This window comes from Mustelus asterias, chromosome 23 (assembly GCF_964213995.1).
Source record: "Mustelus asterias chromosome 23, sMusAst1.hap1.1, whole genome shotgun sequence".
Taxonomy (NCBI): Eukaryota; Metazoa; Chordata; class Chondrichthyes; order Carcharhiniformes; family Triakidae; genus Mustelus; species Mustelus asterias.
The window spans coordinates 20,358,969-20,385,606 of NC_135823.1; the positions used below are offsets into that span (position 1 = coordinate 20,358,969).

Below are 26,638 nucleotides of genomic sequence, written 5' to 3' on the forward strand. Positions count from 1 at the left end.
ATTAAGTTGAATTATTAGAGTCAAATTGGCTTACATTAACACTGCAATGAAGTTACTGTGAAAATCCCCCAATCGCCACACTCCGGCACCTGTTCCGATACATAGAGGGAGAATTTAGCATGGCCAATGCACCTAACCAGCACGTCTTTCGGACTATGGGAAGAAACTGGAGACCCAGAGGAAACCCACAGAGGCACGGGGAGAACGTGCAGATTCTGCACTAACGGTAACCCAAGCCAGGAATCGAACCCAGGTCCTTGGCGCTGTGCTAACCATTGTGCCACCATGTATTACTCTTTGTCTCTTCACCCAAGTCATTAATATAGATTGCAAATAGCTGAAGCCCAGCACTGATCATTATGACTCTCCACTAGTTACAACCTGCCAACTTGACCATGCTCTATTTGCCCCAATTGGTTTTCCTCCCCAACATTTTATCTGGCATAGTAACCTTTCATGTGGCACCTCACTGAATGCCTTCTGGAAATTCAAGCATTGTACATCTACTGCTTCCCCTTTATCTGTCTTGTTACATCAAATAACTAATGTTTGTCAAACAGTATTTTCACTGTTACTGGATTCTGAAGCCCCTTCTGCAATGAATATGGAAAACTTTATGATGCACACAAATCTTGGATCAAGTGGGAGAAAGCAATAGAGCTCATTATCTGATTGCTTGCAGCTTAGAGGGAAGAATACACATTAGGGCAACGCTCAAGAGTAAAAGCAAAATTCTTAATTTGATGGCACTTAATGCAGGAAGCAGCAGTAATTTACAAAGGCATTATAATAAATGCAATTATTGTTGCCAGTGATTATAAATAAATTCCGTAAGCCACACTGGTTTCAGGTTTGCGTGTGGCATCCTTTATAATGTTTGAAATGCACCTTTTAAAATGTGATCAGTGTAAAAATGCAGCATTGATCAAACACTGCTTTTATTGCATAAAGTTTTTATTGGCACCCTTCAAGAATTCCAGGATATACTGAATATGATTCTTCTGAGGCAAACTTACTCCATTGTTAGTGCTCAGCCAAACATTCATTGAATGCAGGAATTGCATGGGTATAAATATTTTGGTGATACAAATGCAGAACCAAATGTAACAAACGTACAGGTGTTGCATGTTCCAGTAACTGTAGCATAGCATGGTTTCAATCCATTAAAGTAATGATGCCAAGTACAATCCTGCACCATTTCTCAGTTTGGACGCCACGTACAGAATTTCTCTTTTTAAACAAGAGCACCACAAATTGAAATTGATTATGGAACAGAAAACAGATAACCAAATTAGGTTGCTTTCCTTTTGAAATAAAAAAAATTGGAACTGTACCAAAAAGTCACGAATATACCATGTCCTCAAGATGTTATAAGCCGCAATCCAAGCTCCAGAAACTGCTTAGAATGTGCCTCAACATCTGTGCTATTGCAGCCAAAATTCAAAGCAGAAATGTGGTGATCAACACCAATTAATTTTCATCCCCTCCCATCACATGTATCCTACTTAGAATCTTATAGGTCACATATATGCTTTTAAAGTTTTTACATTAGCCTGTGTTGTAATTTACTTAGCATTCCCAGAATATAAAAATTCAAAATTGGATCTCCAAGGTTCATGTTAAAACAGTATTTGTTCAAGATGACATTGATCTGTTCTGACCCAAAGTCACGCTAATAGTATTGAATATTCAGACAGAAGTATATTTAGTTGTTCTTTAAATATTTGTTCCATTCGACTTGGGACATTCATTTTTATTCAGCACCATTTTGTGCTCAACGCAAGTATACACAGGTAATGACAGGATAAGCAATAATCAGTTAAGATTTATCAATTCAGTTGACTTATTGTGGCGCCATTTTATTACTGCTGGTTACATCCAGTGACTCAGACCACTACTAAAGTGGTTACAACTCATTGTATGTACGCACGTACAGGTTACTTTACTTGAATAGCCTACTCCAGTTAAGTGCTTCCTTTTTAAAAAGACTCCCAAATTAATGCACAGGACAATCACTCATGCAAAATATTTTACCCTCTGCCCCCAGTCTCATTATTGCACTTGCTATCTTGTTAACTGCTCATTTTGATTTAAGTGTTACAGAATATAGGCAAAGCTTTGTAGACAGTCCCAACTTTAAAAACCATTTCTATATTGCAGCATACTTATCCTTTTCAACTTGTGTTGAACATAAGTGAATTAAAAAAAGTGTTGAATATATACTCTTGAAGTGAACAAAAAATGAATCCAATCCATCATGGGAGTGTATTGTATCACCGTCATTATGGGAACAGTGGTAAGATTGACAGAAGAGAATATAGTCCAGTCAATAATGGCCAATGAACTACCAAACCAGTATCTATTCTCACCGAAGCCCAGGGAAATTTTGATCCTTGGAAATATTCTTCTACCCAACTAAGTATTAGAATAAACGACTTGGAAGTGAATGGTAATGTGGGCAATGAAAAAGTTTATCTGATGGGCAGCTGGTTTCCCTGTAATCATCATGCAAACCTAGGCAGCTCAAGTAGTTTTGGGTGAAGTAAACCAATCTCAGTCAGACCAGCAGTAAGGGGGTCACAGTTGTTCTCAGGATGCCACAATAGAGGGGGAAATAGCTAGAACCTGATCACTTGTTTAGCAACCATGGCTAGGCATGCAAGCACAATGGAGAAAAAGGATTGGACTATGCAGTAATGCCCCATAGTTCAACTGCCTGCTGGCACTCCAACTCAGTAAGATAGTACAGAGCAGGTAATGTTCATGGAACTTGAATTTAGAAAAGTGGGTGGGGTGAAGGGAAAATTGATAAGTAGCTAAGGGCACTAGTGGATGTTAACAGGTATACAGTATCTTAAACATCAATTTAAAATCAACCTCTGCACCAACATCTTTTTGGTGATACTACATTAATGCCATCACCGATCAAATCTTTTTCTGTAACAATACAATGTGCTACAAGAAAAATAAACCCACACCACTATCATGGATATCAGAAAACAGGACAATTACTATATTCCAGGTCAGGCTGCCTACATCACTTATTCTTCAATTATAACCTTTTCCAGCCACATTAATAGGACTTCATCTCTCAGCTGTTTAAATAAAGTAAGATCACAAGAGCAACAATGGTACATTAATAATTTTGTTTTACAACACCTCTCATTAACAGTCACTGCAATTTTTTAAAACTCTTGGAACTCCACAACTGAGTGAAGATGTGATGAAATTTAATAAGGCCTGTGGGCTTCAATATTGCCATTTCAGGGTGCAACTTACAGCAATAGAGTCAAAATTTTAATTCACTGTTTGGTGGTATGATCTGCTATTTTAGCAATCAGTAGGGCTGGCTTGTGAGCTACCAATTTTACACACTCAAGAATGAGAAACTGGACTATAGCGATACAATATCCTGCATTTAATTCTCATTTCTAAATCTTCGTATTTTATCCTGGACTTCACATTTTAACAACTGTCAAATGAGAAATTTAGTGCATTAGTAGCTACAAGAGATAGAAAAGATGCTGCAATGTGCTGCATGCAAATCAAACTATTTGAAATATGGTATTTTACATGACAGGGCCATTCGAGCCATTTTAGGGACTCTTTTCTGATGTGCACATGTACATCAATGCATATCGTTTATGCAAAACATCTGCACACAGGTTTGATGCTTTAACAGTCAATTTCAAATGCAACATCTTTGAATTGAGTGACATCTTTTGTTAAATTCTTATTTCTGTACTGATTTTTGCAAATGGGTAGTTTCAAAAACATCAAAAAAGTATAATGATGCACCACCTTTTACTTTCTACAGTAATATAGCAGCAGGTTTAGATACTGTGTCAACACTTCTCTAACACAGATTATCACTTCCTCCTACATACTATTTCTCCCAGGTTTCCCCTTAAAACCAATCCACATTTGTAAATAGCAACTGCACACCTTCGACGTGCATCATTACTCTACAAGGTCAAATAAATCTTTCCTTGAGACTGCAGAATGAGGTCCGATTATTAACTGATGATTCTGCTCACAGACTGTAGAGTGGGAAACTCATCATCTTCAAAATGTGACATTTTGTGGGTGACAAAGTCTTTTTGGGTCAGCACCTGTTGGCACGTGGGACAGACCTGGCAGTCAAACTCCGAGTTAACAGTGGTTTGCCAGGCATTTTTCTTGTTCTTTTTCGATTTGTTTGTCCCTTGTTTCTCTCTCAAGTCCTTATGAGCAGAGAGGAGCTCCTGTTGCTTGGCTGTATCCGGCAGCAAAACCAGTAGTTCGTTGAATATTTTCAAGAAATTTTCTCCCAGAAGTTCCCTGCAACTCTTATAATAGTCTGCAGCAGAAATCCTACCCTACGAACATAAAAACAGGGTGATATGATAGCAACCATAATCCATCAGGTTCTAAATAGCTTGATTATAATTTATAGGTCATTGTTTCAAGGGCAGAAACGTTATTTTAGGAATCAAGTTTTTATTTAGCTGACAGAATGGAGTAATCAATACTTTTCATGCAAAGACAACCCAGTAGCCAGGGGACCACAACGCTAAAGCTACCACAATTCTACTGGACATTTCATTCATATGACAAAGGCGGCATGGTGGCACAGTGGTTAGCACTGCTGCCTTTAAGCGCCAGGGACCTGGGTTCGATTCCTGGCTTGGGACTCTGTCTGTGTGGAGTTTGCACGTTCTCCATGTGTCTGCGTGGGTTTTCTCCGGGTGCTCCAGTTTCCTTCCAGTCTGAAAGACGTACTGGTTAGGTGCATTGGCCATGCTGAATTCTCCCTCAGTGTACCCGAACAGGCACTGGAGTGTGGTCACTAGGGGATTTTTACAGTAACTTAACTGCAGTGCAATGTAAGCCTAATTGTGAATAATAAGTAAAATAAACTTTAAACTAATTACTATAGTGGATTAGATGTTCTGAAATGGCATCAGAGGAAGCCCTACTCTTGACTTGCTTGCACTACACTTGGTCTGAAAGGGCTTCCAGGTGATTCAGGATACAACCATGGAAGATTTCAGCCATTGCCCAGTTTGGATATTAATGCACAAAAATTAACTCAAGTTTAAAAAAACATTTTAAAAAAGATACTGGGCTAGGATTTGAATTTGCTGCCTGGACATAAAACAGGCACCAGGGGTTCAGCTGCCAGTTGGGTGGCACAGTGGTTTACTGCTGCCTCACAGCGCCAGGGACCTGGGTTCAATTCCAGCCTTGGGTGACTGTCTTTGTGGAGTTTGCACGTTCTCCCCGTGCCTGCGTGGGTTTCCTCCGGGTGCACTGGTTTCCTCTCTCAGTCCAAAGATGTGTGGGTTAGGTGGATTAGCCAGGCTAAATTTCCCCTTAGTGTCAGGGCGATGAGCAGGGTAAATGTGGGGTTACAGGGTTAGAGTCTGGGTGGGATTGTTGTTGGTGCAGGCTTGATGGGTCGAATGGCCTCCTTCTGCACTATAGTGATTCTATGATTCTCATTTATTTGATTACCAGGGTTTCATTTTTTTTTTGCAGTTAGGAGCCTTTTAAAATTAAAGAAAAATCCAGTTAGATGGAAACGTCCATGCTGAACACTTCTTCCAAGGGTAGGCCAAGAAAAAGAAACATAAGCAATCCATCAACAGTATTCCACGTTTTGTCAGTGCATCTTACCTGTCTGAATTGCCCAGACTGAGTCTTAAATTTGTTGAACTTTGTTTCGTCGTTGTGCAAAAGTGAATTTATTGACTGGATTAGCTCAACATTCCTCTGCTTAAAGTTTTCAGGAAGGAGGTAAATGTTTGATGGTAGAGATCTACATGAAAACAAATTTGGAATTATTTTTAATGTCGGATCAAAAGAGAAGAAAGAAATTCAGCAGCAGTCATTCCTCGTCTATTTCCCCATTCCCGTCCTTCCCCACAGCCACACATTGGGCATTAGATACATCAGCCTTGCGTCGATGCTATTACGAAGTGGGAACCCAGGGATAGAGCGCATGCTAGAAAGGCACAAACTTTAATGAGGACATCGATTTCTTTTACATTTACAGAAGGTACCTTTAAATTGGTACTACAACTTAAATCAGTGTACAAGCCTTACAAGTGCAGAGCTGGTAAAACTGCAGAAAATAGCACATATCAGATTCTATTATCCAATAAATGTGAATAACCTATTCTATAACCTAGAACTTAAAGCCATGACAAATACCCGTAATACAGGCAAAATAAAATTCTGACCATTCATGGAAAAATGGAAATTTTACTTCAAAACACATCAATTAGGACAACTAAAAATGTCCATGATATGTTTCATAATATACATGAACTGTGGCACTCAATTTATGGTTTATAAAAATACTGAAGTATTTATGAAGCACCCAACAATACCAAATGGTTTTCAATTATACTTGTACATCCACTAAATGCTCCGTCTCACATTGCTAAGTTCGCGCAATAACGTGGACACATGGACCTGTTTCACCAACAAAAACTTATTACAAATTGAAGAATAATGGGCACCTAAAAATCACTGTCAGTACTTTCATTCAGGGTTTCTGTTGCCAGAAGCTCCAGTATTTTATGCACTATTTCCCTCCTGATGGTAATTACACAGATATTCAAGATCCCAAGTATTGACAAACTACTTAGCAGTTGAGGGCACCCAACTAATTCAGATTCTAGAAAATGCTGGAGAAACTCAGCAGGTCGGACATCTGTGGAGAGAGAATAGAGCTAATGTTTGACAAAGGGTCATCTAGACTCGAAATGTTGACTATTTTCTCTCCCCAAATGCTGTCAGAGCTGCTGAGTTTCTCCAGCATTTTCTGTTTATTTCAGATTCCATCATCTGCAATACTTTGCCTTTAATTCCGCAATAGCAAAACTCGCATCGATACTTCCTGGCGGATGTCATCAGTTAAAGAGCCATGAATGTTAACACTCCAGTAACCAGATATAAATGTTCTCCTGACTAGATCAGTTAACACCTCAGCAGAGCCGAGGGATTAAACCTGAGACACCCACATGACTCAGTTGCATAGTGAGCAATGAATTTACTATATTAACCAGTGACACCGAGGGCCTTTCATTCAACTGAAACATACCAGTGCTTCCGGTCAGAATAATTCCAGTTAGACATGTCATATTCCTATTATAAGATTCCAGGCTCTGTTTTTTTCCATGGCTCTGACCTAGGGACAAGCAGGAGGCTTCTCAATACTGACCTGGGATAGCACTGGTTCACACATTTAGGGGAGGCGATGGCTAAGTGGTATTATCACGAGACTACGAATCAAGAAACTCAGCTAATGTGCTGGAGACCCAGGTTCGAATCCCGTCACGGCAGATGGTGGAATTTGAATTCAATAAAAATATCTGGAATTAAGAATCTACCGATGACCTAAAACCATTGCCGATTGTCAGAAAAACCCATCTGGTTCACTAATGTACTTTAGGGAAGGATATCTGCCATCCTTACCTGGTCTGGCCTACATGTAACTCCAGAGCTGCAGCAATGTGATTGACTCTCAACTACCCTCTGAACAAGGGTAACTAGGGATGGGCAATGAATGCTGGTCAGCCAGCGACGCCCAGATCCCACGAATGAATTAAAGAAAACATGAAATGCAGCTGGGTGAATCTCCTTCAAACTACTTGGCCTCATTCAAAAACTCAGTTCATGAAACAGTAGCAGAGATCAGGAATGCACCAACTGGTTAGGGAACCCAAATGCAAACTTGTGCCCCAACTTGCAGTGAAGTGGACTCTGAGTCATCAACAACTTATACCAATATAGCATCTATGATGCGATGAAACATCCAAAGTTGCTTCACGGGAACATTAGAAAAGTATGCCACGTAATGAAATATTAGGATAGCTGGCGAAAAGCTTGGTCAAAAAGTCAGCTTTTAGGAAGCCTCTTAAAGGGCAAAGGCTAGGTAGAGAGGCTGAGCAATGAAGGGAGAGAATTCCAAAGCTTAATGCAGAGCTAATCAAGAGATAGCCGCAACAGGTTGAGAAATTAAAATCAGGGATGCTCAAGTGCAGATAACTGAGGGTTGTGGGCCAGAGGAGATTAGAGACAGGAAGGGGCATGGCGTGGGGGGTATTTAAAAACAAGGATGCAAATTTTAAAATCAAGATGTTGCTTTAGGTCCGTGAACATAGGGATAATAGGCAAACAGACATGGGCAGAGTTTTGAATGATCTCAAATTTATGAAGGGTTTCAGTAGCAGATAATGAGACAGATTGAAGCTGATGTCATGGGAAAATAGGCCATCTTAATGATGGCAAAAGTTCAACTTGGTCAAACATGATAGCAAGATTGTGGACACGGGCTTAATCTCAGGCTGTTGCTAGAATGGGACCGAGTAGGTACTTAAGGAATGAAGTTTGGAGGTGGGACCAAAAACAATGGCTTCAGTTTTCCCAATATTTAATTGGAAAAAAATTCTGCTCATCCAGTACTGGGTATCGGGTACACTGTGCTGCCTACTGCCAACCAAAAAGGCCTCAGTAACAGTTGCACATGTGCACTTGGCTGCTAGCACATGTGAAACTGATCCTGAAGCTTTGCCAGCCGGTGGCAGGAGCAGTGTTTCAGCAAATCCCAATTCCTGCACAGCTCTGTCAGCTCATTCAACTCATTCAAAAGTTAAGGGGGGTCTTAAGTCCTGAATCATCATCTCAAGACAAACATTGGCCTACATTTGTTAATTTCATATTTTTTATTTTTAAAGAACACTGAACAACTATGAATAAGGGCTCTTATTGCAGCTACAAGAATTATAAAGAGTGGACAAATATGAGGTTATCCACTTGGGTAGCAAAAATAGGAAGGCAGATTATTTGAATGGATATAAATTGAGAGTGGTGGATACTCAGTGGGACCTTGGTGTCCTCGTGCATCAGTCGCTGAAAGTAAGCAGGCAGTAAAGAAAGCAAATGGTATGTTGGTCATCATAGCGAGAGGATTGAGTATAGGGATATTTTACTGCAATTGTATAGAGTTGGTGGGGCTACACCTTGGGTATTGTGTGCAGTTTTGGTGTCCTTATCTGAGGACGGTGTTCTTGCTATAGGGGGAATACAGCAAATGTTTAACAGGCAGATTCATGGGATGGCAGCAGTGTCATGAGGTGAGAATAAATGTGGTTAGGATAATATTCATTGGAGTTTAGAAGAGCGAGAGGGGATCCCTTCGAAAATTGTTAGAATTAGACAGGGCAGATTCAGAAAGAAGGTTCCTGGTGGTGGGGGAGTCCAGAACTAGGGATGATAGTTTAAGGAATCATAGAATCCTACAGTGCAGAGGGAGACCATTCAGTCCATCGACTCCTACCCAGGCTTACCCTATGTATTTACCCCAATAATCCCCTTAAGCTTGGGACATTAAGGGGCAATTGTGCATGGCCAATCCACCTAACCTGCACATCTTTGGACTGTGGGAGGAAACCAGAGCACCCAGAGGAAATCCACGCAGATATGGGGAGAACGTGCAAACTCCACAAAGACAGCCACTCAAGGCTGGAATCAAACCCAGGTCCCTGGCACTGAGGCAGCATTACTAACCACTGTGCCACCAAGCTGCTGCTAAATGGGTGAGAAATTTCTTCAATCAGGGGTAGTGGAATTCATCACCAAAGAAAGTAGTTGAGGCAAAAAAGTTGAGATTTCAAGAAGGAATTAGATACAACTCTTGGGGCTGAAGGTACCAAGGATATTGGGGAGGTGGGAGAGGAGAGGCAGGATCAGGGTATTGAATTTGATGATCAGCCATGATCATGTTTCTATGTTTGAACAGGAATTTCCTGGACAGCCCAGCTACTGAAAATACATTCACTTGTAGAAAATAACAAATGTTAATAAATAATGCAGGACGCTTCTCAAAATCTTTTTCATAGCATCGTCAAAAATTCTATTAGAAGAGCAAGACCCCAATGAATTTCCAATAAGAATTTTCATAGTAACGACCGACAAATTAACAAAACATTTTGGGGAACAGTCTGATGATTGTTTTAATCTACTCTCCAATATCAGTTTTGAGCTTGCATCTCAATTAATTTAGGACACCTGGCCAGATGCAAATGATAATATTAATTACAAGACACCAGCCACAGTTAAAAGCTTCTCACACTCTGACTGATACTGCATCTGTGCATGGGCAGCCAGTGTTCCCCTAGTGTTGGAGGACAAATAAATGCTGCCCCCCTCGGTTTGATAATTCAGCAACTGTGGGGCCATCAAGAGAGGTGAGGCAAGGTGGAGCTGGGGGTCTTGGGCATTTGTGAAAACAAATGCTGTGTTTTTAAAAAGATGTCACCGAGGGTCAGCATGTAGATGAGAAATAGGAGGTGATCATGGATTGATCCTTGGCAGACACCAGAAATAATGGTATGGGAGCAGGAGAAACTATCGCAAGTGATTTCTATAGCTAGAGATCAAAATGGAACCAGGTGAGAGCAGTCACTCTCAGCTGGACGATAGTGGAGAGCTTTTGGAGGAGGGTGTGTTTAACCACGTTAAACCAGGCTGCAGATGGGCTAAGGACAAGAAAGGAAATTCTGTCTTCGTAACAGCCACAGAATGTCATTTGTGATTTTTAGAAGAGCTATTTTGGCATGGTGGCAGGGGCAGAAGCCTGATGGAGGATTCAAACATGGAGTTCCTGGAAAAATGGAAACATATTTGGGAGGTGATAAAACGTTCAAGAACTGGAGAGGCAAGGGAGGCTGGAGATGGGATGGCGGTTTGTGAAAATGGTGGGATCAAGTGTTTGTTTTAGAGAAATGTTGTTGAGAGACTTAAAGGAGAGAGAGAGACAACATTTGAAGTGAGAGAACTTGGAATTGTTGTTGGTGCAGGCTCAATGGGCCGACCAGCCTCCTCCTGCACTGTAAGGGTTCTATAATTCTAACTTAACAAGGCCAGAAGGGGGAGCTGGTGATCAGCAAGGTGGATCTCATGGTAATGGTCTCATCTCAGACAGGGCATTGAGAATGAGAAGAAAGTTTAGGAGTGAGGGTGCACGAATCTTGGTGAGTGGAAAAGAAATTCACGGCAGAGGTAGTGGAAAGGAGTGTGGCCAGAGAGGCAGCTGATCAGATGCCTTGTTCGTCGTGACAAAAATTCCCGAGCACCTTGCTTAGAGGCAAGGGTGGAGTTTGCAGTAGAGAAGAGCAGCCAGGGGTAACCACTGCATTCCAGAGTGATCCTGGAATAGTGAGCAGTTTAGTAGACAAGGGAAGGACTCAGCAGTATTTTAAATCCAGCCAAATCTGGTCATGTATGACTACAGAATCCCATAGTGCAGAAGGAGCCCATTTGGCCCATCAAGCCTGCACCTGACAATAATCCCATCCAGGACAATCCCTGTAACCCCACATATTTACCCTGCTAATCCTCCTCACACAGGCAATTTAGCCTGGCCAATCAACCTAACCCGCACATCTTTAGTGTGGGAGGAAACCAGAGACCCGGAGGGAACCCACGCAGACATGGAGACCACGTGCAAACCCCACAGTCATCCAAGGCCAGAATTGAACCCGGGTCCCTGGTGCTTTAGGGCAGCAGTGCTAACCACTGTGCCACCCACTAAAGCAACTATCTGCCATATCCTTTCAAGTCTGCATCCTTGAGATGACAACTGTACCAGGAGGAATGGCTGGGCTGAGAGTGTGTAATGGTTTTATTGGGGATTTGGGAGAGGTCATGGTGAGGATGTGATTGAGCAAATCAGTAGCTGAGAGAACAGGGAGCCTGAATTGTGATGTTGAAAGTGCACTTGTAAGTGAATTGGGGGGATAGTTTTTTTCAAGGGGTGGATATAGCAGGAAGTGGGGCTGGGAATGGAAAGGGGATGAGGGGAATAAAGCAATCAGAAATGGCCTCATCTGTAACTGATATGTTCGTACTAGTAAGATCATGAGATGGCAAGGTCAAGTAAATGGCAGTGAATAATTACATGGAGGGAGAGATTTGAGAAAAAGAGGGCAGTGAACTCAGACGAGAGAGAACATAGAATTGAGGCAGAGGTTGAAATCACTGAGAGTAAGAAGTCATTCAATGCTGAGGGAGGAATGCAGTAAAAATGTCAGAGTAAGAAATGTTGAGAGAGAGGCGAGAGGAGTGGGATAAGGATCAAAGGAGGACACAGCGAAGGACTAGGGGTTAGGACAAGGTGTGACCAGTGATGGTTTTGGCAAGTGTGGAAAATGCAGCCAGGTTGGAAAATGCAGCCAGGTTGGAAGGGATCATGTGACACGGTGTCATTGTTACCCCTCAGCCAGGTTTCTGTTAAAGCTATAATGTTGCTGCAATCATCCACAATTAGCTCACAGCTGGCCAGGGCTCTGTTCACAAGTGAAGACATTCTGGAGAGAGATGGATAGAAGGATGGTGGGAGCTGATCTATTGGCAGAGACCACAGGGAACAAGATCAGCCCCATCAGGTGCCGGAAGATAAGTAGGAGATGAGGCAATTAAGATTGCTGCTCATAATGGGCCAGCACCAAAGACCTCAACAAGCCCACTTGAGGATGCCACGGGATGCACAAAAGGAAAACATCAGTTTAGTAAGGATTAAAGCCTTTGGCAGCAAGACAGCAGGAAAGTTGAGGAGTACTGAAGAGTTGGGGTAGGAAATTAAGACACAGGACAGAAGAGTGGAGAAGTGGAAGGTGACAAGATGATAGGAGAGGTCTCGGAGGGATAAAGAATGGAAATAAGTTGATGGGTTTGGGTCCAAAGCAGCAGCCAAAATGGACTCAGACTGAAAGTTATGTGGGCCTGGTTAAATAAAAACCCAATACCATAGAGTCATAGAGGTTTACAGCATGGAAACAGGCCCTTCGGCCCAACTTGTTCATGCCACTTTTTTTTTTAAAACCCCAAAGCTAGTCCCAATTGCCCACGTTTAGCCCCATATCCCTCTTATACACATCTTATCCATGTAACTGTCTAAATGCATTTTAAAAGACAAAAGTGTAGCCGCCTCTACTACCATCTCTGGCAGCTTGCTCCAGACACTCACCACCCTCCGAAAAAATTGCTCCTCTGGACACTTGTATCTCTCCCCACTCACCTTAAACCTATGCCTTCGAGTTTTAAACTCCCCCACCTTTGGGAAAAGATATTGACCATCTAGTTGATCTATGCTCCTCTATTTTATAGACCTCTACAAGATCACCCCCTCAGCCTTCTATGCTCCAGAGAAAAAAGTCCTAGTCCATCCAGCCTCTCCTTATAACTCAAACCATCAAGTCCCGGTAGCATCCTAGTAAATCTTTTCTGCACTCTTTCTAGTTTAATAATATCTTTTCTATAATAGGGTGACCAGAACTGTACACAGTTTTCCAAGTGTGGCCGTACCAATGTCTTATACAACTTGACCAAGATGTCCCAACTCCTGTGTTCAATGTTCTGACCAATTAAACCAAGCATGCCGAACACCTTCTTCACCACCCTCTCCACCTGTGACTCCACTTTCAAGGAGTATGAACCTGTACCCCTAGATCTCTTTGCTCTGTCCATCTCCCCAACACCCTACCAGTAACTGAGTAAGTCCTGGCCTGGTTCAATCTACCAAAATGCATCCCCTCGCATTTATCTAAATTAAACTCCATCTGCCATTCGTCAGCCCACTGACCCAATTGATCAAGATCCCATTGCAATCGGAGATAACCTTCTTCACTGTCCACTATGCCAGCAATCTTGGTGTCATCTGCAAACTTACTAACCACGCCTCCTATATCCTCATCTAATCATTAATATAAATGACAACTAACAGTGGACCCAGCACTGATCCCTGAGCACACCGCTGGTCACAAGTCTCCAGTTTGAAAAACAACCCTCTACAACCATTGGCTTCTGTCATCAAGCCAATTTTGTATCCATTTAACTACCTCACCCTGGATCCTGAGAAATTTAACCTTATGCAACAACCTATCATGTGGTACCTTGTCAATGGCCTTGCTAAAGTCCATGCAGATATCAACTGCACTGCCCTCATCTACCTTCTTGGTTCCCCTTAAAAAACTCAAATTTGAGACATAATTTTCCATTCAAAGCCATGCTGACTGTCCTTAATCAGTCTTTGCGTCTCTAAATGCCTGTAGATCCTGTCTCTCAAAATACCTTCCAACAACTTACCCACCACAGATGTGAGGCTCACTGACCTGTAGTTCCCAGGCTTTTCCATGTAGCCCTTTTTAAACAAAGGCACAACATTTGCCACCCCCCCAATCTTCAGGCATCTCACCCGTGACTATCGATGATTCAAATATCTCGGCTAGGACCCGCAATTTCCTCCCTAGCCTCCCACAGTGTCCTGGGATACACTTCATCAGGTCCCAGGGATTTATCCATCTTGATGCACTTTAAGACTTCCAACACCACCTCCTGTGTAATATGTACACTCCTCAAGACATCATTATTTATTTCCCCAAGTTCCCTAACATCCATGCTTTTCTGAACAGTAAATATGGAGGAGAAATATTCATTCAGGATCTCACCCATCTCGTGGATCCGCACATAGATGACCTTGTTGATCCTTAAGGGGCCCTACTCTCTCCCTAGTTACTCTTTCGGCCTTTGTGTTTGTAGAAGCTCTTTGGATTCTCCTTTGCCTTATCTGCCAAAACAATCTCGTGTCCCCTTTTTGCCCTCCTGATTTCTCTCTCAACTCTACTCCTACACCCCCTATACTCAAGGGATTCACTTGATCCCAGCTGCCTATGCATGTCATGTGCCTCCTTCTTCTTGACCAGGACATCAATATCTCAGGTCATCCAGGGTTCCCTACTTTTACCAGCCTTGCCCTTCACTCTAAGAGGAATGTGCTTACCCTGAACCCTGGTTAACACACTTTTGAAAGTCTCCCACTTACCAGATGTCCCTTTGCCTTCCCAGACTCCCTAATTAACTTTTGAAAGTTCCTGCCCGATACCATCAAAATTGGCCTTGCCCCTATTTAGAATTTTAACTTTTGGGCCAGAGCCATCATTCTCCATAGCTATCTTAAAACCAGGTGGCACAGTGGTTAGTGGTATGGTGGCAGTGGCTAGCACTGCTGCCTCACAGCGCCAGGGACCCAGGGTTCAATTCTGGCCTCGGGTCACTGTATGGAGTTTGCACGTTCTCCCCATGTCTGCGTGGATTTCCTCTGGGTGCCCCAGTTTCCTCCCACAGTCCAAAGATGTCCAGGTTAGGTGGATTGGCCATGCTAAATTGTCCCTTAGTCTCAGGGGGATTAGCTGGGTAACTACACGGGGTTATGGGGATAGGGCCTGGGTGGGATTGTTGTTGGTGCAGACTCGATGGGCTGAATGGCCTCCTTCTGCACTGTAGGGATTCTATGATTCTAAAACTGAATTGTTGATGAGCTGTCTGTTATGTTTCCTTTAGTAGTTAAGATACTGAAGACTATTGCAGTGTCTTAGCTTAAACAAGTGGAGAAAATTCTATTGCCATAGATATTTTGAGGCACAGTAAGAAGTCTCACAACACCAGGTTAAGTCCAACAGGTTTATTTGGTAGCACGAGCTTTCGGAGCGCTGCTCCTTCATCAGGTGAGTATTTTGAAATAGCATGATCACTGGACAACTCCATGTGCTGCTGGATTTCACTAACCTGTGTAATCTCCAGTGGAGTTAGAAATAAAGCACTTGGCTAGTCAAGCCATGCCAATATCCCAATATAAAACAGCGCGTGCTAGAAATTGATTTCCAGCAACTGCAGTATTTTGCTTTTATTACACTGCAATGTCCTGTTCCAGTGATGTTGCGAGAGTAGTGCTCTCCACATAAATAGAGGCAGTACAGTAAAGTCTTCGCAAAAGCAAAGGTTCCAGGCTGGGCTTTGTGGTAGAACAGCTCAGTACATGCAACAGGAATTCACTATTCAAGAGTTTGCCCAAAATTATCAGACATACACCTCATAAAAATAGAGTTTGATACTTTGAAGCAGTGCAAGCTGCAGTAGAGATTCTTTAAATTAAAAAATTTCAAACAAGTTGAAGCACCCTTAAAGTACATGCTAAGGAAATAGAAATTAACTGCTCTGTTTTGACAGGGAGATCCACCAGTACTGAACCCCTGGTTTTTAAAGTGGATAACAAAAGAAGAATTGCCTCACAGTGGAAAGTAATTTACATACTGTTTTGGTGCTGGAATCATAGGCTCGCTGATGTTTGAATTCAGAGGGACACCAGTAAAGCCAGGAGGGGGTTTACTAACAGGGGCAGTCAATCCTGGTGGAGGAGGAAGGTTGGATGGTGGGCTCTTCACTTGTAATAAGTTGTTAAAACCTGGATAAAAAATAAATTCAGAATTAAAGGTCTGAAATTCGCTAAAACTTTAAATTGCTTATTAAAAAAAGAGGAAAATCCAGATATTTTAGCTGTCATTACAGTAGATTAGCACTGTCAAAGCAAAGCATTCACTGCACTGAACCACTAACATTAAGCCTCTGATCTCACATTTACCTAGACACAGGGTTTAAGCCCCACCTGCCTTTTCAGAAACTCTTATCTCCATGCATTTCTTTAGCCGGCAAGTATTGATACAAGCACTTACCCGTTTTCCAGTACACAATCCAAAGAACCTCTCCTCCATAAAGAGATGGCTCCAATTTTGACTAGGAGCATTTAGTTCTTACAAATAAAATTTCAGTGACCCAAGTTTTAAAATGGCTGAAGGTTACATACAGTGTCAGGAATATCCATGTCAAACCTGAAACACATTTTAAAACAACGCAGTGCATTGTTCAAATGATGGCAGACTGGAAGCCTGGAAATCTCTTGTGATAACTTGTCTATGTAGAGCTATCAACAGCAAGGTAGACAATTTAATCATCTACTGCTAAAGATTTGCAAAGTTTTTAGCATTACTACGCAACGGTTTGGCCACAAATACAGGTTATCTTAAGCCTGACAGTGGCAAAGAGAGCTAACTTCTGACTCCCATGACAGTTAATTTGAATTAAACATAGAGTTTTGTTGTTGAATGTATAACCACCTTGTTACATTTTAACAAGCACATATAATGTTTATCATTTTCCCAAAAACAACCCAAAGTGCTTAATTTTTAATGAATTAGTCTGAAGTGCCAGTATGTAGGCAAACGCAGCAGCCATTTTAACAACAAGTCCCACACTAATGACAAGTTAGCTTTTTACATTTGGTGGTGTTAATATGGGGCATGTGGAGGGGGAAAATTGACCAGCATACAGGAGAACTCCCAACTGAAGATCATGGGGGGGGGGGGGGTAGGTGGGGAAGGCAGATTTACTGCAATGAACAGCATCTCTAACAGTAAAACATTTACTTGGTACCCCCACTAAAATGGCAGCCTACATCATATACCAAAATCCTGATCTAGGGTTCAAATGCAGAACCATTAAACTCAAAACAAAGCTGCATCCAAATCAAAGTACACAGTTTAACCAGTTAACCAATCATCTCACTATAGTACAAAAAATAAAGTGCTGGAAAACCTCAGCATTTTCTATTTTTGTTTCAGATTCCAGCATCCGCAGTATTTTGCTTTCATCTTACTATAGTAGCTCATTCATTTAAAAAGCTTTTCCCAGACGGTTGCAGAAACTCCATGTTCACTTACTACTACAGGTCATAGGAACATAGGAATTAGGAGCAGTAGTAGGCAACTGGAGCCTGCTCCACAGTCAAAAAGCACGTCCTTGCTCCGGCCCTAGGCAGCAAGGTCATTTGGTTATGTGGCCAGTCCAAAATACAATCACAGAAAAGGTTTTCCTAGTCATAAAGTCTACCGCTTTTTTCAATATTCCCTTGAAGCTCTGAAATGTCACCACACCAGTAATCCAGAGAATAAGAGTTCAAATATCACTATGGTTGTTTGAGAATGTGTGTTTTGTACAGGTACAGTGTCTCAAAACTGGCAACCCCGGGAGCAAGGCCATGAAGGATTTCAGATCTTGCTGGATTTTGGGTTGGCTGGGGTCAAAGGTTGGTGAGAGCACAGGAATAGACCAGCGTGCTAACAGCGTTGGGGATAACTAGTCAAGCGCCACACCACATCAATGCACTGCCTAGCCAAATTGTCTAATTGATTTAAAAAAAAATTTTACTCCATTAAAATTGATGCATTCTAAAAACATCCAGTTTTCAGATAACCCCGGTTCTTGGACAGCCACATTCAAGACACTATTGTGTTAAAAATACCTTAAAATAAAGTTAAAATCAAGGAAACTGAAGCCATTAGATGGTCAGTAAAAACAACTAGTGGATCACTAATATCTTAGGGAAGGAAACCCACTGTCCTTAACTTTTTTGACCAAGTGACTTATTAGTCGACTTATAACTGTCCTCTCAAGTGGCCTAGCAAGTCGTAGGTTAGTTCTATTGGGATGGGTAATCAAAACCAGTCTTGCTCAGGTCCAGAAAACATTTTTTAAAGAGTCACTTAAAATTTTGATTGGGTGAAAGCCCTGAAGGTTCACCACTCAGGATCCTCAATAACAGAACATGTAGTTGCTTGTTAGTACAGAACTTGAGTACTGCTGAATATAGAGAAATGCCGTTGAAGCTTTTCATCTTGCGCTGATCAGGACAGATTCACAAGAATACCAAATCTCAAAGGGCACAACAATTTGTTGTTGAGGTGGTGGTGTTTGACAAGTAGACTGCTGGAGGCATTGCCATACAGAATGCACTAGGGAACAGTTAACTGCTAAACTTTAAAACAAAATTCAAACCAGGCAAATGGACTCATAGGTCAAGATATTGCCATGGTGAATGAATCAGGGAATGGCTGTCCCCAAAGTTGTTTAGTCGAAAAAGACACAATGCGTGGGGATGTTCCTTTTGTATGCAAACGACATATGAATATATATAGTCTCTGGCACGCATAAGTGAGCAACACTGCAAGCCCAATTGATAATCTTAAATTGGGTGTTAGTGCAATTCTTAGCACAATTGTCCAGCAAGTGCTGTCCAATCTTAGAATCACATTTAACATTACAAGCATGGCCTGATTGAATATGGTCAGTACTTTATTACTTTGAGATTTGGTATTCTTGCATCTGTCCTGATCAGTGCAAGATGGAAAGCTTGGACATGTTGTCTCATTTTTCAGCAATGCAAAAGGACAGGTCTTATGAAAAGTAACTAAATCAAATGAACACATTTAAATCCTTTGCTAGAAATTAGCAAATTTTAAAACTACGAATTCTTTAAAAACAAGTCCACGTATAGAAACACAAAAGCGAGACTGACCAAGGAGTAAATAAAAATAGATGATGCGCTAAAAATTCTTCTCTCTCTGGGATTAGAGTAAAACAAAAACACGCCAGGTCCCTAGACCTGAAAACACCTGTTCTGCTTATTGCGTGGGAGAATCGATGCAGTGCCTCCATACAATATATATTACAACTTGTATTAATAACTTAGACTTTGAAATCAAAAGCAATTTACAAATTTGAACGATTGGGGATAGTCAGTGCTGATCAGGACTCCAACGAATTAAACTTCTAGAATGGGCATATAGTTGGCAACTGAGGTTCAACATAAATCTAAGGTACTATATTTTGGTAGAAGAATAGGAAGGTCATCTATTACTAGGTTGCATAGAGGAGCAAAGAGATCTTGGAGTACAAATACACTGAACACTAAGATTGTGCGACAGGTTAGCAAGGCTATAAAAGCAAGCAAGCCAAGCATTAAGCTTTAATCCTAGAGATGGGGAAGGTGTACTATACCTTGGTTAGACCACATTATTGCATGCAGTTTTGGTTGCCATATTATTAAAATGATAGAGGCATTGGAGAGGATACAGAAAAGATTTGCAAGGATGACACCAGAAATGCATGGGTACACATTCAAGAAAGGATAGAGAGACTGGGTTTCTTCTGTCCGAAGGTTGAGGGGTGACCATTTATGAAAGGTTTGGGTACTGTGAATACAGAGAGAATGTTTCCTCTTGTGGGGAATATCATAAACTTAGAGGCCATCAATAAGACCAAGGAATCCATTAGGGGATGCAGGAGAAACCTCTTCACCCAAAAAGCGGTGAGAATGTTGAACTCATTACCAGAGAGTGAAAGTGAAGCTATAAGAGTATGAGGGAGAAGCGAATAAAGAATTACAATTATAGATTTAGATGAGGGAAGATGGAAAGAGGCTCCAGTGGAGCATAAACATTGGAATGGACTGGCTGGGCCAAATAGCTTGTTTCTGTAAATATATCCTATACAATACCATCCACAAGTTCTGTTTAACTACCACACATCAATTGTCACATGCCTGACCAGTATATCCCCAGAAAAGGCTGTCATCTTTGACAGAGGTTGTCATTTTGTAATATTGGGAAGAGATTCGATAATTCAAGAACGCTAGCCATTTTCTCAAGCTCCCTTCTGTCCCAAGTTTGAAAAACATGCCCAAGAATAATAATTCTAGGCAGTACCAAAGATAGATCATTTCAGCTCCAATACATTTCCAACTTCATTTATATACTGGGACATGTTGACATAGCACAGCACCATCATTCCTAGAACTCTTACCCGGAGGTGGCATTTTTGGTACAACTGGATTCCCTAGCGCAGGAAAATCTTCTTCTGGTAAAGGACTTGGAGCATCTTCAGATTTCTTGAAACCTGGTGGTTCCTTTAACGTACATACATTTGCACTTTCAGTGCATAGTTTGTCAGTGTGGCCATTCAACACACTAGTGACTGGTATACTTTGTTTAATTTCTGGAACATTCTCTTTTTGGGCTTTATTTGTTATAGTATCACTCTCTGGAGCTGGCGACGAACTTTGCTTTTCACCGCCTATCTTTTTCTTCTTACCAACTTTAGAGACAGTCTGTGAAGTAGTTAACAAAGAAGAGATATCCAACATTGTTGGCGTACTTCTGAACTCCTGAGCTGTCAACCCTCCACCATCATCCTCTTCTTCCTCATCAGATTTTAAAGCAACTTTATTTTTTGCCTTTGCTTTGGTACTGTGAGTTGGTAAAGATTTAGTAGCTTGATTAGAATTGTTGCTGCTGGAATGGACAGTTTTCAAAACACTTTTGCCAGGAACAGTAGTCCATGCAGATCCAGATGTAGACATTGAGGGTTTTTGCTGTTTAATTTTAGACACGAGGGCAGGAAAGTCCTCCTCTTGAAAAGTTGTCTTTTTCTTGGCTGCAGAATTATAAGTTGGCGCAAGGCCTGTGGTACTGCCATGTGCTGAAGCAGATAGGCTGGGAAACTCCTCTTCATTTAAGCGAACAGGAACCGAATGATTAGAACTGCCAAAAGAGAAAGAACATTTGTCAACAAATACATACATAGAAAAAGCTACATAGCCAGATTCCTTTAACACGTACTGTCAAAGCATTATTCATATCTTAAAAGAGTTAATTGATTTGAAGGACTTAAAATATGACACTGGAGTGTATCAGTGGTTTTGTGCTACAATGAGGAGGAGATTGCACCATGAAATGAAAAGTAGCACACAGTAATGAAGTCAGCACCATTCATAGAAGCTCAAATTAAATTCTCCACCCTCGTTACCTATCTACTCGATATAGTTTCCTATCTGAAATGCCTTAGCTAGGCGGGGATCAACTTCTGGCCCGTAATGACTTCCAGCCAGTATTATCAAGAGAAAAACTGCCCAACTTAAGAACCTGAATTACAAAGTTGATAAATCAGTTTGGACCTCTACCTAATCAACCTAATCCAAAAGGAACTTGTTCTGGTACTACACTTTAATAAAAACTCTCATTCTGTACCATCTTTCCCTCTTGAAATGCCATAAATGCTCATGTCTCATTGTTGCTAAGCTACAACAGAAATGTTTTTCTTATTCATTCTAGGGATATGGGCATCACTGGTTAGGCCAATGTTTGTTGCCCATTACTTAATGCCTGAGGTGGTGGTGGTGAACTATCTTCTTAAATCACTGTAGTCCACGTGGTGTACGTACACCCACAGTAATTTGGGAGGAAGTTCCCAGATTTTGACCCAGCAATAGTGAAGGAACGGTGATATATTTCCAAGTGAGGATGCTGCGCAGCTTGGAGGGAAACTTACAGGTTATGTTGTCAAAGTTAAATCAGAATAAAACCATTGCGGCGTCTTCACAGAAGGAATTTGAATTAAATACAATATCAAAAAGAAACTGCAGAACAACTTCAATTATATACCTTGGGTTAGGTGGAGCAGTTGCACCCTGTACTTGAAAATTCTCTTGCTTTGAAGAACCTTTAACAGACTCTTTGGTACCTTTAAAGAAAGGCAAATTAAATCTAATTTATTCACACACCTCCACAGTTACATAGTAAACTTCAAATGAAATAAATCCAAAAATGATTGAAACGTAAATCTATTTGGTCATAATTTACAATTTTCAAAAGCCATATTTGTTGATCATGTTCCAAGCTTACAAAAGCATGTTTCCCCCCCCAAATAAAAAAAACACCTCATCAAGGTTGAGAAATGCAAAGTAGATGAAATAAAGCATTTTCCTGCCTGGACTCAATTCCACAAGCTAGGTAAAGCACACTTCTGAAGAAATATAAAACTTCCTCCACAACTGAACAAGTGCATCCCAACTACAATGCCCATCCATTTTCTGATACCCAATGACAGATAGTGAGACTCGTTTAGCATCAACTCGTAAGCGATTCTGTGAAATTTACACACTCACTAGAAAGCTGAGGTTATAGCAGAGGGAAATTCTTCCACTTAAATCTAAATTCTCAAAGTGCAAAAGCAATTCTCCAACAATGTCTGTTAAATTTTACTTCCACACATATACATCACTAGATGCAAGGAATTAAATCTATAGGAATGCTACTAGCATTGCACCAATCATTTTAAATAGTGGATAACCAAAAAAATACAAATGAACATAAACCTAATCAGCTTTCAAGCTAGAATTTTTATCTTCCTCTACAGAATTTTCAATTTTCCTGTATATGTTGACCAACATATAGCATCATCCACCCCTTAGGTTGCTACCTACTTTGTAATGATTAGACTTTCCTTTCTGCAGCCAGCATGTGGTTTTTATTTGCAAGTAGGACATGGGTTGCCCAGGAATATCTCAATAATTGCAGGCCGACCCCTAAACAGAAAATCACTGGACTAAAGTACCAGTGAGCAGGAGGAAAGAGATATACTGATAGTTCAAGAAATTGAGACAATAAGTACTCAATTGTTCCTGCCTTTCAGGAAGGACCCGAGATCCAAAGCATCAAAACCCAGTCAGAACATGCCACTGCTGACACATGCAACAACTTTGTTACTGGCTTTCTTTTCAACAGATGTTAATAATCCCACAATTCTAACAGCATGAGTAAAACAATGGCTCTAGTTGGACTCCAATCTTTCCCCAGTATAGCAAAATAAGAACATGACAGTGGCAGCTATTTGTCTCATAAAATGATGGTTATGTACCATAATGGCCAACTCTTAAGCATCACCTAGTGTGGTTCAGGAGCCACACTCAGCATGGCAGTCTCAACCTTACTTGCTGCAGAGGAAGACAGTGGGCTGAGAACCTTCTGTAGAAACATCCAACTTGCAAAAAGCCACTGTGGTCCACCTGATTCTCCTACATTTCTGAACTTTCCCCTTGTATCTCAGGTTCAAATTCAATTTAGCCTCCCTGCACCATATGCTCTTCCATTCCAGGATGCAGCCATTCAAGCAGGTAATCAGAACGGGCCAGAGAACTCCACGTGTGGTCAGACTAATGTTTTACATAGGCTTATCATCAATTCCAGCATATGTATGCTCTCTAGTCACAAGCTATACGCAATGAGCTGATTGATTTTCTTTACTGTGGTAGCAATATACTGACAGTATCAGTCATCTTTCAGCAAGTAACCAAGTCCTTGTTTATTAGCTTGCATCCCAGCTGTCAATTTTCTTTCCCCAGGGTGGCAGAGTGGTTAGCCAGAGCCCCAGGTTCAATTCTGGTCTTGGGTGACTTGTATGGAATTTGCACGTCCGCCCCATGCCTGTGTGGGCTTCCTCTCGGTGCTCCGGTTTCCTCCCACAGTCCAAAGAAGTGCAGGCTAGGTGGATTGGCCATGCTAAATTGCCCCTTACTGTCCAAAGATGTATAGAGTAGATGGATTAACCATGGTTAGTGTGTGAGGTTATGGGGATAGAGCAGGAGGAAGAGGGCCTAGGTAAGTTACTCTGTCAGAGAATTGGCATAGGCTCGATGGGCCAAATGGCTTCCTTCTGCATTGTAAGGATTCTGTGAACATTATTACCTTGCGTTATTCCACTTTAAGACCAGTACTAACTACCTTCTTTATCCAGAACCCCTGGATATTGTCCCACATTTCCATTTCATTTGCCAGTGAAGGAATAGCAATATAGTTCCAATGGCGATGACATGTCACTTGGAGGGAAGCTTGGTGGTGGTGCTCCATGCACACTTCCTTGTCCTTCTCTGGGATAGAGGTCGCAGGTTTAAAAGGCGCTAATGAAGGAGCCTTGGTTTGTTACTGCAGTGCTTCTTGCATATGGTATACATTGTGTTTGTGGTGGAGGGGGTAGATAGCGTGCCAATCAAACAGGCTGCTGTATCTTGGATGATGCCAAGCTTAGGGTGTGGTTGGAGCTGCACTCATCCAGGCAAGTGGAGATATTCCATCACACTCCTGACATGTGCCTTGTAAATGGCAGACAGGCACTGGGAAGTCAGGAGGTGAGTTGCTGCAGAATTTTCACCCTCTGGCCTGTCATTATTGTTGCATTCCTGTCATTATCCCTATTCAGCATGACCCCAGTTGACAGGATCACTAACAGTGGCAGAATCTGTACATGGTACTGGCAAATTAAAACCAGACATACACTATCTTTGTCCTACAGTAAATAGGAGTAAAACTAATACAAACCTATAGTTTCACTAGATGCTCGAACCGTATTCTTGGTATTATTTGCATCGTCCATCTCCTTTTCACTCTGGCTATTTTTGCCATCATCAGTTTCTTTTTTTGAAGCAGCTTGCTTCTTTTCCTCTTGCCTTCGTGCTGCTATTGATGCTCGAACGGCCGCAGCAACATCCCGATCTTCCTCCTCTCTACAAAACCAAAGGATCATTGTTTAGTCACAAAACAGATGAATTAACAAAATATTTGAGACACCCAACCGCTTCATCTGGGTTTTAGAACAATTTACATTTCATGGGGAACAATGCACCTAACTATTTCGTGCATTATCTTCGCGGTTATGACTTTTGAGGTGCTAAGAATCTCTCCAAGTTTTATCGCGGAGGTCACTGGTTCTCGTTTAAAGGAGGAATTCAAGATTCTACCCCCACCCACTTATATTTTCAATGATAAGAGATTGCTTCAACTTTCCACAATTCAAACCAGCATACATTCAAAATTATTCACTGCTGGTCTGTGCAAGCTTGAATTAATGCCTCAGTGGGCATACACAAATGAGGGTGGCATAGAAAAGATTCCATCCATTTCCGATTACCAATCCAATTTCAATTCTGAAGGATTCTCTACATGGCAACAGACAAGAATGTAAAGCTGGTAGTTACAGATCCCATTATTTTATAAATAAACCATGTTATTTGGTTTAAAGGGAAAGGATACGGCCAAACAGCAAGGATGCCTGAACCTGGAGAGGGTCTCTCTTGTTCTCACCAGAGGTCTGTACAACTAAACTTTGCACTGAAGCACCTCACAGGTCCAGCCATAGTCTCAAGGACCATGGCTGGACAAACATTTTGACCCAGAGGAAGAATCAACATGTAAAATGAAGACAAATAGGCAACTGCAGATGCGTAGCATCCGCAGAAAGAATGGTCTGGAAGAGTGGAACAACTGAGCTATTTGATGATGATTTAGAACCAAAAGTGAAATAGATCCCAGCTGGTACAGTGAACACCATTGAACAATAACTGGCTAAATTAAAAGATCTGAGTCAACACTTCACAATTTGGATCATTTATTCAAGGAGCTTAGTGCAGCAGTTAACTATTGAGTAAATGCGGGTTTCTGTCCACAATGTCAGTTATTAGAATGAGATGTGAATGGTAGTATTCGGAGATTACAGTATGTCAGGCATGGATTTTTGAACGATAATTAGTCCAGTCTCGTAAGACTGGAACAAAAGAACTGGCTATGCATCTCACTATTAACACCAAGAGAATTAAAACTAATGACTTCACTTCATGTGTTGGTATAACTAAACAGATGATTCAAGAGCACAGAAACAAAGGTCTTAAAAAGACGCAACATATTGAAGGTACTCAATGCAGCAACTGTTTGAAATTAGAGCAATAAATTGTGCAGTTACTGAGATCTTCATAAATGTTGATTTTAATCACAAATGGTTTCTAGTCACCATATATCCCATTACCGATTATATTTCCATCTGCCTCTGCGGTTTTGTCCTCGGCTTTGGCCTCCTCTTCTATTAAATCTTTCCACTTCTTCATAATCATCTCCACTCACCATGCCTGAAATAAAAGGCGGAATGTAATTGTGCATAAATGTCACTGCCCACTATTCAAAATCCTAGAGCTGCAATATTTCAAACAAAGTGCCAGTCCATAACTTGAAAATAAAAAGTTACTTCAGGTCCAAATAGACACTAGGGTAAAGGCCTAAAAAATGCTGGACCAATGCATCTTGCAGTGAGCGCC

The 26,638-nt window shown here is 41.3% G+C and overlaps 1 protein-coding gene across 1 annotated transcript in view; it reads right to left on the reverse strand.

Moving 5' to 3' along the window:
• Window positions 1-943: 943 nt before the first annotated feature.
• znf598 (zinc finger protein 598) overlaps window positions 944-26,638 on the reverse strand; it is a 38,966-nt gene continuing 13,271 nt past the window's right edge. The window contains exons 6-12 of the mRNA XM_078240075.1: window positions 26,353-26,452; window positions 24,873-25,057; window positions 22,161-22,239; window positions 20,524-21,260; window positions 16,141-16,291; window positions 5,659-5,800; window positions 944-4,358 (exon numbers count right to left, since the gene is read on the reverse strand). Of these exons, the coding sequence (XP_078096201.1) occupies window positions 4,017-4,358; window positions 5,659-5,800; window positions 16,141-16,291; window positions 20,524-21,260; window positions 22,161-22,239; window positions 24,873-25,057; window positions 26,353-26,452 (1,736 nt within the window). The 3' untranslated portion in view covers window positions 944-4,016. The remainder of the gene's footprint in view (window positions 4,359-5,658; window positions 5,801-16,140; window positions 16,292-20,523; window positions 21,261-22,160; window positions 22,240-24,872; window positions 25,058-26,352; window positions 26,453-26,638) is intronic.